This window comes from Hesperophylax consimilis, chromosome 24, assembly GCF_061612785.1.
Source record: "Hesperophylax consimilis isolate HC1 chromosome 24, BYU_Hcon_1.0, whole genome shotgun sequence".
NCBI lineage: Eukaryota > Metazoa > Arthropoda > Insecta > Trichoptera > Limnephilidae > Hesperophylax > Hesperophylax consimilis.
Window position 1 is genome coordinate 15,330,880 of NC_142859.1, and position 12,163 is coordinate 15,343,042.

At 33.5% G+C, this 12,163-nt stretch overlaps 1 protein-coding gene across 1 annotated transcript in view; it reads left to right on the plus strand.

Annotated features, from left to right (window-relative positions):
* Nucleotides 1–12,163, plus strand: part of LOC149411979 (alkaline phosphatase, tissue-nonspecific isozyme-like) — a 115,348-nt gene that overhangs the window by 71,263 nt on the left and 31,922 nt on the right. The window contains exon 9 of the mRNA XM_089646217.1: nucleotides 11,257–11,384. Within this exon, the coding sequence (XP_089502343.1) occupies nucleotides 11,257–11,384 (128 nt within the window). The remainder of the gene's footprint in view (nucleotides 1–11,256; nucleotides 11,385–12,163) is intronic.

Genomic DNA, 12,163 nt, shown 5'->3' on the forward strand with positions numbered 1-12,163 from the left:
TTTTTAAGAACGATTTATCAATTCTGAGAATAAAAATATAGAATTGTATATGTATACTCGGAATCGGCGTTTTTTAGTATTCATAAACATATTTCTAAAAGGCAAAATAGTTTTCACTCAACTTCCTTATTATAGCAAAGGCCAATATGTGTTCTATTCGCGCTTTTTAATTAAAGAATCGAACATATCTCAATCAATCTTCCAAGCGATCGAATTACTAAACCAAAATTCACATGATTTTGCATTATTTCACTTTGCATCGCGTTAAACAACGTGAAGAAAAAAAATCCTGTGCTCAAAATGGTTAGGAAAAAAAAATTACAATAAACTAACAAGACGGTAAAGGGAAGCGGAATATAGTATGGGGATAGGAGATGCTCTTGACACATTCTGCACTTGTGCATTAATTTGTGATCGTACGCATTACGTCGATTCGCTATTTCTGAATCTTATTATTAAGAACATCGTTATATACATATATAGTGAATATAGGAATTTTTCCTAAGGTTAATTCCACACCCGGGGAGGTTTTTTTTACATTAATCACCCATAAGAAGCCCCGAGGAAAATAATTACCTTCATTATCTTGTTTTCTTAATTTTATTTTATTTTATTTTACTAGGAACATTAACAGGTTTATAACATAACATGCATAGAGAGAGAGAAAAAATAAGTAAAAGAATTAGGTTACAACCCAATAACCAATGTTCACATCATGCAATAAAGATAAAGAAGGTTAAAAAGCAATAAACAAACAAAGAAAACAAAGAAAGGTTATAAACAAAGAAATGTTAAAAACAAGGAAAATAAATAAATAATAAATCATAAATATTTACAACTCGATATAAATGAATTTGAGAGTAACCATAACATTTTTGAACGCAATGAAATCTCATATAATAACGTGATTAGTAATCCGAATTATAAATTATTTAAAAATATTAAAGAAAACTGTTTTAAAAATATTAACACTAAATTAAAAACACAACACCACACTTTTACTGAATATACTCTTTTTGTGTGGACAGGTGGAGTAAATAAATTTAATTTAAGCCCATAAATACAGGTTGCGTTTTATGTTCCAGGTCAATTTTTTTTGGTCGCCATTTTGGTTAAGATGACATTGTTCAGTTGGCATTTTACAGTCGTAGAGAGTTGATGATAACAATTGATTAGGGAGCATCTAACGCCGCAACAACGTGTTGAAATAATTAAAACATTTCATTAAAAAATTACGTGACTAACCGAAATTTTGCAAAAAAAATTGATATTCGCTGGTCCTTACAATCCCCTAATTTAACCTATCCCGATTTTTTTCAATGGGGGGTACTTAAAGGAAAGAGTGTTCACCAATAAACTAAGCATAGCCTCGATACTTAAGGACAAAATTGGAAATGAAATTGCTGAAATAACGCCAGAAATTTGCGAAAATATTATTAAAAAATGTGATTAAAAGAGCTCGCCTTTACGCCACGGCTACAGGCGGCCACTTGACTGACATCATACACCATACATAATGTCAAAGACCATAATATAATCAATCAATGAATTATAAAATTGTGTTTTATTAAAAAGTGGTTAAAAAAACATCGACCTGGAACATAAAACGCATCCTGTATAAATAGCTGAAGAATTCTTTAACTAAAAAATAAAATAAAAAAGTCCTAGATTTGACCTAGATGTGACCGTATCCTTTTCTGATTTTTCTGTTTCAGATTTTCGTTTAGAAATCACTAATATTGTCTTTAATATTTAAATATTACAATTTTAGGTTTTACTCAATAAAGTTATTCCGAAAAATAAAAATTCTTTAACTACCAAGATTGTCACTATTACTTCTGCACAATAACTACACAATCTGAACGGTCACTTCATCACCGTTAGGTAAATTTATTTTTACTTTGCGGTACTTGAAATGCGGTGGGTTCCGTATAACTGATTTTTCATTAAGTATTATAACCTCCACGCCTACGCCGGTAAACTGGGTGATTATCAACTGTTGAATATACTCGTAACCTTTGAAAATCACCCACTCGAAAATAAAATAAAAGTTTTAAATAATATTAGAGAATCCCAACGTTTGCGTGTCTCATCTGTTGGGACATTAATTAATTAGTGACGACAACATAAGCTATATGGCAAGACGATAGGCGCTACGTATCAATCGACTGTATTCGACAGAAAATCTACAAATACGTTTTATTATAGCAAAAAGGTACATAACTAAAGTCCATTTTGTGGCCATTGCTTAGAAAATCCCACTTCTTTACAATATTGTTCTTCTCACTTAAGCCTATAGCCTCTGACATAAGACATAATGCAATGTAAGCCTTACGTGGGAACTGACAATGCGCGGAAAATAATTTTCACAATTCATTCTATTTCAGATAAATTCGCCGTTTTTGAACGTATTAAAAAAAAGTGTTCTTAAAAACCGACGAAAGACTCTTTCAGATTTAAGTATCACAAATGAATGTTTGCAATTAAAAAAATAAATTTCGAACACAAACAAAGATATCACTTTCCGCTTCTCCATCTCTTTCCCCTCCCCACTCCCTCACCCTAGCCTCACAATATACCCCAATAGTGGGGATGCCATAGTCACACCGGTTGCAGACGGTTGAGACAAGTTGAAACCCTTTTGCGGTTTCATATAAAAAAAAGTTTTATAGTCGCTTATAGATTTGGTTTTTATCGTGTTAATTGTAATTACTACTATAGCGAAATACCTTTGTCTAATTAAATATGTTTTTAGTTTCATACAAAGGTATTCCGCTCGTCCGATGGATGTGTACAGGGTTTTCCAATAAGAGGTGTTATTTTGATATTCAATCGTAAAAGATCAATGGTTTCGTTGTTTGTGTAGCACGTAGCGCCGTTTTGTTGAAAACGAACGTTGTCCAGATAATACCAACCAATTCCGGCCATAAAAAATCATTAATCATCTCTCGATTGCGCAATCCATTCACCGTAACTGTTGCTCCAGCCTCATTTACGAAAAAGTAAGGTCCAATGACCCCGCCGGACCACAAACCGCACCAAACAGTCACACGTTGAGAATAGAGAGGCTTTTCAACAATAACTCTTGGGTTTTCCGAGCCCCAGATGCGATAATTTTGCTTGTTGTCGAAGCCACCGAGGTGGAAACGGGCCTCACTACTCAAGATGATTTGCATTTGATTCACTCAAGTAAATTTTAATAATTTAAATGCGTTGTTGAAGCGTGTATCGTTCCATTTTTATTAATTGCGTAGTTTTTACTTGTCAAATGTCAAAAAATGACAGCTTTATAAGTAACATCTACAGAAAAAGCGGGCTATTCAAAATAACACCTCTAATTGGAAAACTCTGTTTAAAATTATTTAATTATATAATATCACTTATCAAAATATTTATATCTAAACAAATAAATTGCTTATTGCGGTTGAAAACCAACAAATAATCCTTGATTTAACAATTTATCCCATATTTTAAGTTCCATAAATTTGACACATTATTACAAAACGTTTTGGCCACTTGCCATATTACGCCAAAAATCGTTAGAGTGGATCAAAGTTATCGACACTTAATTTTTTGTTTTAAAAATATTATTAAAAACTTGCAAGCCTTGACAACTATTTTCAAATGCTTAAAGAAGTTTCATCGAGAGCATTTGCGGTGTTTTTAATGCAAACTTAAGGCGATGTATTTTTTCTTTCTTACAATGCTTAAATCATATTTCTCGCCTTTATATGATATGAGATAATATAACTTTTATGAAACTGTTTCAGGCAGGGATATATAATATCTCCCTAAAATACTCTACAGTTGTTTCTTTTTCTGTGAAGAATATCTCCCAAAATATTCCATGAGGCTTATATTTGTTAAGTAGACTATCAATTATGTGATAGACAATAATTGCTTATTGATCGTTTACTGAGGCAATTGAATCAAATAACAACGGAGTCTTTCCATTGACGAGAGGAATAATACGTATCGTTCGTTCAATTGCGTTATCTATTAAGCCCTTTGAAAATCAGTTTCATTGCGGTACGAGATTTGTTTTACTTATCTTATTAAGTATTGTCTATTGCTGGACAATTCGATGAAATTGCATTATATCGGATTGTCCAGCGTTTGCAAAACAACGGGGGCAAAAGTATTGCCGGGTCAGTTGAAGTTCCGACAAGCTACAGTGTTTGTCTTTGAACTCATTTATCTGAGCTTATTACAGAATTCTAGGAAAATTAATTCTACACGTATTTATGGTTCTATGAAAACTTGAAGGAAACTTAATTCTACTTGTACTGGACACCTACGCCAGTGACATCGACTGTAAATGCCGGTTTCCTCTCGGGTGTACCTTAGGTAAGGATTTTTAAAGAAACACTACTTGCGAATGTCGTCGGACAACTGATTGGCTGTGCCAGTTGTTTGCATAATTATTGAGTTCAAATCCAACACGTGTTAATGTACAGCAATTATATTACTTATCTCTAAACAGGATGCACGAGAGCATTAAGGAACCAAGAAAAATAACCAAAATTTAATTACTACGGTTAAATCCCATTTGACACATGATACGTGTCCGGTGATAAGCTCCAAAGGGGATTCGGCGTCGTTAAATGCGTGATAACAGTAAATATCCATTTCCTTAATTATTTTAATAATTATTACACTACTCTACTTATGGTATATTATCAATGATGATCTATCTATTAACTAATAATTTCTCAAATTTTTCATCTTCTTATAATTCTCTAACTTCTCTATCCTCTTCTTGCAACCCAAACTAGCTATACATCATTTTTCTTTTTTATATTAAAATAATGTATAGATTCTATGTCCGCAAACTATAAAATTTACCTGCCATAACACAGGGTCATCCCTAGCATGGAGGGTGAAATATCAAAAAAAAACCACATGTACTCTCTTAATCATGTATCCATAAAATAAGTAAAATGATGATCTAATATAATATATTGTTATACTACGTCAATTTCGTCAACGTTAACTTTCCAATGTAAGTTATTATTTGAAACAGTACTATCTCCATTCATAATATCCCGTGTAAGGATTCAACAAATAAATGTAATAAGTATGTGAACATGATGCAATATACTGCGTAACCGACTGTTTTATCCGCATTATGGAGAATTTCTTGTAATTTACATGTTGTTCAGCCGTCACAATTGTTGTCTTACTTAGTCAATGGCCGTCACACTTGGAAGTGTGTTGTAGGTTTTTTGTAGGTAATCACCCAACTGTCAATAATATTTCACAAAAAATACGCTAATGTGACAACAGAAAATACAGGTTTGAAATGATGATTTGCTTACGGTAAGCAGTTTAAAAACAAATCTAGTTTTCGTGGCATTTTGGCTCTGAGCAGATCAAATTCTTGCTTAGTAAAACAAACAAAAATGTGCACTATTAATTTTATTCACTATCATTCGATTTAAAAAAAATATATTTTTGATGTGATACCTACCATGCATGTATCCTTTGTAAATTTTGTAAAGCCTTCTTTTTCACATCTCTTGTATAAATTTTAAGATATTTTGCTTCCATATATGAACATTGTTGTCTTGATCGAAAGCCTTTAACTTCAGGCAATATGGAGGGTCACTTTTGAGAGCCAATTTTGTGCTTCCAAACATACTAAAAATCATTCTGAAATATTTTCGTCTATCGAAATAGCTTTTAAAAGGAGCGCACCTTGCTAATGAATTTTTCATAGCACTTTTCACTAAAACTACCAGCGAGTCAAAAGAATGTTAAAAATACATCCAATGCACTCACAATGCAATCACTTAGGTACATTTAACAAACAAGGTTCCACAAATTGGTATATTGCAGACGAGACAAAGAGACGAACAAGAGTAATGACCGTAAAATTCATTCTGTTTGACTGAGATTCGATTTGAAGTACAAGAGAAAGGACGCTCCAATCATTGCTTTTTATATATCACCTCACAATAGTTCACATGGCCATATACAGCCACGTGAAATGTATTGGCACACGATTTAGCAAAATTGTAAAGACGAATTATTTATTTATTTTTGACGATAAGTTTTTGATGTTTTAATATTTAAAAGCTATATTAAGTTAGGTTCATTGCGTGGTTAGAATCCACCACCGTAATTTTGAGACCCGTGAAAAATCACGGGATGTAATATTATAGTTAAATAAAATTTATTTTGTGCCTAAATTATTTTATGCAAACTGTCCTATTTTACAGAATTCAGCGATATTTGGCCTAGCTATTAGCTATTGGATATATCTACTCTCAATTATTCGTCTAAATTGTTGCATATTTCGCCTTTCTTAGTTTTTATAACAGTTATCGTTGAGAAAGCGAGCACGCACAAATACGAAGTATGAAGTTGAAAACTGTTACAACATTCGACGGTAATGGTTACAACTAAGAGCCCTCTTAAACATTTCATCCATATAGAAAATAATATTAGAATTAAGATTGTTAATAACGACTTTTACATGATCCGTCACAGCATTCGTAGGTATGGTTTTCAAATAAGATATACTCCGTCGGTTTGGTTTAAAAACGATTTTTATTTATTACAAAACATAGTATTAGGTCACAGCACTAGACATTGTTTAGCCGAGCACCGGTTGAGAACCACTATAAACTTTAAAAATTGTCTTAAAAAAAATTAAAATATTAAATTTCGAATACAGAGTTATGAGTTTATTCATTTAAAAAATGGTACGTAGCAACTTTATCGTTCGTTTGAATTGTTCCCACATTCAGTTCCGATTTTCAAAATTTAACCGAACACGAAAAATTTCAAGCAAGAACATTTCACATTACATCACGCCACAAACAACTAAAATTAGTACGTTTGATACCAATAGTAGAATTGTAGTTTTTTGGAACCGATAGGCGTTCACATTACTTACGAAACTTATACACAAAACACCAGGTCTTTTTAAAGGTTTAGTTAATATCAAGTAACTTATATTTAATCCCTGACGACAATATGAGCTGTTCTTAAACAGAAATTTAAAACAGAAAAAGATAGTTTGTATCTAAGAATTGAACCCATGACCTTATACTTGCTGGAACTCTCCTCTACCATAGAGTTAATCCGATCCAACATTATAATATTAATAATAAATAAAAATAAATAATAAATAAATAAACTAATAAATCCAATAATATAACTAATGTTCGTAGTTCTCAGTCAAATTATGAAATATTTAAATATGACCGAAGGAAATAGGGTCGGATTAGCTCAGCGGTTAAGCAAAACCTCTGCAAGACGGTCCTGAGTTAAATTCCTAGATGCAACTGCATCTTTTTCTGAATTTTCTGTTTCAATTTTTTGTTTGTGAATCGCTAATATTGTCTACAATGATAAATAATTACAATTTTATGTTTTACTCATTAAATTAATCCAAAAACCAAATAATTATAATTGAGTTACTAGGACCTGAAGTCGTTGCATGAAAAATGCTCAAAAAGTTAATTTGTTGAAGCATTTATGCAAAGAAAATACGTGAAGGAATTCGAATGAATGCAGTTCCTTTCACAAAATATTGCTTGTAGAAAATGAAAAGATGAAGAAACGACAAAGAAAATTATTCAAGTCGTTTGGGAATGGGAACTCAACTGCTCTTTTCTATTGAGTTTCACGTTACCTCCACCATTTTAAGGACCTTTTAGCATCTCTGTCTTTCTTTAACACATTTACAACATACCTACTCACACAAATTGTTCCACGTACATCAAGGATTCGCCATTGACAACTTTATTGCATTGTGTTTGATTATATATTGTTTTACAAATTGGACGAACATGAATGTTATACAGACGCAATTAGGGAACACAAATAGAACTGCAATATTTTTGGGTGTTTCTTTTTTCTACTGTAAAACCGCACAAGAGTCCCAATTGCACCCAACCGTCTGGAGCAAATGAGACTATGGCGTCCCCCATTGGGTTATGTTGTGGAAGGAGATGAAAAAGAGGAAGGTGGGGATGTACCAAGCTATTTATAATTCAGATCTGGTCACCAAACAAGGTCAAATCTATTTCAGGCAACATTTCAATATGAATGGTATAATGTAATAATGGATACTGAGAATATCTTTTACGCTGGAATGTGCCACAAATGCAATAAATATTATCTTAAATGAGTAATTTGTTATTAACAAATTAATGAAATAAAATTTACTTGCGCACGCCGGAAGTTAGTCGAGAGTCTTACCCCTAAACCACGAATTGTGCTTGCAATTGAATAGATCAATTAATAAAATAATCGTAGGAACGTTGAAATTTCAATGATAAAATAAAGAAACTGTAATTTTGTGTTCGTTGATTCTGTATGTAAACGGTGTCTGGAAACACGTAGTACAAGATTAGAATTGTGAATCTATTCTAAATTCACTTCTCGAAACCGAAAGCTCTAATCAAAGAATGTTAAAGTACACAATCTTTTAGTACACAATCTCTTAGTACAATTTTCCCGATTGTACTAAGAGTTACCGGACACCGTCTGTACATACATATTTTTTTTGTAGGTCATAAATAATGAGACAGTTATTCGTACAATTGAAAAAAAGAACCGTTACATTATTATCTTATTTTGAAAACAAATAACTGTTACATTATTATCAAACCTACAAATTGTCCGCTCATGCTCGGCTCTGACGTCACCCAATACCGTCCAGGACGCAATCGCAGATTATAACGACAACTTTTTGACGTCATATTTTTTTAAATTTTTATTTTTTTATTTAAAAAAATATTTTTTTATATAAAAAATAAACATGTTATACTTTAAAAACTAATTACAATAAAAATGTTTTCTTTTTAACGTAACTACCCAATTCAATAGAGAAAAACGTTTCTAGTGTTTGAGTTGTCATCTGACGCAAATTCTCTTGCAGCAATTTTACCGGGTTTTTTGAGTTGTTGTATAGAAAATTTGTATATTAGAGTTGTTTAAAGCGAAGAACTACGAAGTAATGCAAAATCATTGTGTTTATGGTTAGGAAATTTGATCGCTTAGAAATTAATATTTTAAATGATTTAATTACATACTGAGAGTAGAACACATCTTGTCATTTGAATAATCGAGCATTTTATTCTAGACAATAAGGACGGGTTGTTTCGGAGTATTTGAACAATTCATCAAATTTCAACGTTCATTTCTGGGATCTGTGAAAGTCCAATTCAAGTTCTCTTATAATATCATTATAGGCTAGTTGCTTGAAAAAACTGAAATAAAAACAGAACTTGAAAAAATCTTTCACAGAACTTGAAAATGAACGTTGAAATTTGATGAATTGTTCAAATACTCCGAAGCAACCCGTCCTAAGTCTTTTTAAAAACTTAAAAAAAAAAATCAAATAAAACCAATTTAGGGCGTGAGCACACAGAGAGCGGTCAGAGTTCTGCGTTCTAGTGACCGTTGACCGCTCAAGAGTTCCAACGCACACAAGCGGCGTTCAAATTCTCGCGTTCTAGTTTCGTTTGGGTCTTTGCATATGCAACATGTCACTAGAAAGTTCATCATCCGTGAAAATATATTGCTCTTGTGGAGCTTAACAGCTTCTAAAAAGAAAAGAAAATATTGGGTGCACCCAATCAACACAACGCGAGAAGAACAAGGGGAATTTACTAACAATAAAATTTACTTAAAATTTAAATTTACTAGTAGCAATTTCAAACCAAGCTTCGACTTTTTTTCGCGTTTTTTATAATTTACATCACTTAAATCGTATAACAAACTCCTTTCCCTAACCAATTCAATTAACTTTTCTGTGTTTGTAACCTCAAACATCGTTTCAGCGTTCTGGCGTTCTCTGCCTCGGCGGCAAAAGAACTCTTAGAACGCGGCGTTCCGTTTTGACCGCCGCGGTCTGACTGCCCGCTGTGTGCGTTGTTGTTATAGTATCAGTACATTCTAAAGCTGGGTCCAGACATGTTCTTTTGTCCGTGCCGTACCTCCGTTTCGTACCAGCGTCGCGATCCAAAAACTCTGGACGCATCATCTTTTGTCCGTACCGTACCTCCGTTTCGTATCCGCGTCGCGATCAAGAGCCCGTATCTCCGTAACGTCGCTGCGATCATCGCGTGTTCATTTCCTCCCACCATGTCGTCGACTGCGGAAGTGTTTGAGAATTTGACGATTGCTTGCGCATCCTTCATTGTTATTCACAATAATATAACAAAAAAAATAACAAAAAAGGCGACGTTGGTGGGAGTTAGAATTGTTCAAAAACAGAGAAAGATGTAAGACGCCGCGAACACGTCCAGACTGGCGCAGACCCGTACCGTATCGCCTTTGAACGGGTCGAAAAACCGACTCGCGATGGATCGGAGCGTACCTCTATCCGTATCGAGACGCCGTACCACCGTACCGTACCGAACGGGCGTCCAAACTAGCGTTTTTGATCGCGACGCTGATACGAAACGGAGGTACGGTACGGAGAAAAGAACATGTCTGGACCCAGCTTTATGAACGCCGAACGCGGAACTCGGAACTCCTGACCGCTCTCTGTGTGCTCACGCTCTTAGTGTTATGGTTTTACTGTATAGCGTGGCAATTTAAGTTATGTTCATAAAATATTCAAATATTTGTACCTGAACATCGCAAAATAAAACATGTTTATTTCTTGCATAAATCCAAAACATGCGGCTGGATTAGATAACGGCTGTATGTATAAAAAATCGGCTGGTGGGAAATATGAGCGGGAGTTTAAAACTTATCGCCTTATACATAAGGATTGTTATTGTAAGCGGCCTGAAATTTTACACAATGCAACGAGGTAATCGCCTTAAGAGGAAGCTACAAGCCAAAAATGTGTATATTCTTGGTATACCTTAAATTGTTGGTAATAGGCATTAAAATCGCTTAACAAACGGACTCTAGAAACGTTCGATTTTAAGCACAAAACTAGTATTTATTTATTTTGTAAATAATTTAATAATAAAGCAAAAAAGTTAATCAAGTGAAACTGTCACAGATAATCTTTGCTTTAATACTGTATTTTTAAAAAGTTGTTTTCTAAACGCGTTCATAAATTTCTATAGAAAATATATTTTTTTGGTAGTTTACACATATTTTTACTCAAACGAAACGATAGGAAAACCTTCAATCAATCAAAAGCATATTTTTTGGTATTCACAATGTAAACCATGTCGTTATAAAAATTCAAAATAGTGATAAGCTTCGCCTTAAGATGGTGAATATTTTATAAAGCGGTGAAATTTTTCTTTTTACATACATCTTTATGTTTTTTCGCAGGTCCCCTGGCCACGGTGCTCATATCAGGCACCATAGAACAGAGTTACATCCCCCACGCAGTGGCCTACATCGCCTGTCTCGGAGATCAGGCGAGCAGGTGCAAGGATCAACGCAGCTACAAAACACAGGTAATAAACCTTCTTTAGTCACCAGATCTTATTTGGCCAAATTTAAGCCAATTTGCAGAGAAAATGTTCGCGAGCTCTCGCTGTCCAAAATGTGGGCGAGTTGAAGAGTTAGAGAGAGTTAGTTAGTATGTATCACAGACATAGGAATTAATGTCTATGGTATGTATGTTAGAATTTAAATTTATAGCAGTGCTTATCAATTAGGCCATAGAAAACACACAGAAGTCATAATATTTATTATTGTTCCGACTAAGTACCACAAACGGCAATAGTAAAGTAAATAATAAACAGAATTCACGCTTTAAAAATGAAATGATTTTTGAGTATTTTTTTACGAATTCTTAAAATATGCGATAAACGATCAAATGTATTGAACGGCTCTCTGGCACTGTAAGCATTAGAGAGAGAGAGAATTATTTTTCAATATTAAAATTCATAGACATGTTTTTTTGAAATAGAGCGGGAAATTTCCAAACCAAACATATAAGAATTTGCATGCGCTCAAGACTACAATTGGTTATATATCAGAACGCTCCAAAGGTTATATTATTCCTAGTTGAAGTCCCCGGCGTTCGAAATAAAACTGAGTCACTAATTTTTTTTCTTAAAATCTCACGTAGATAGCGACTTTCCTCTTGTTTGGAGGTCAAGTGTGCAAAATTTCATCAATCAATATAACTGTACCCCACCGCAAACACTCTTTTTAAATTATTTATTGTACGTTGCCCGGTGTTTTCAGAGTGGTTTTTCGAAATCTAATGTTGACATTAATCTTTTTC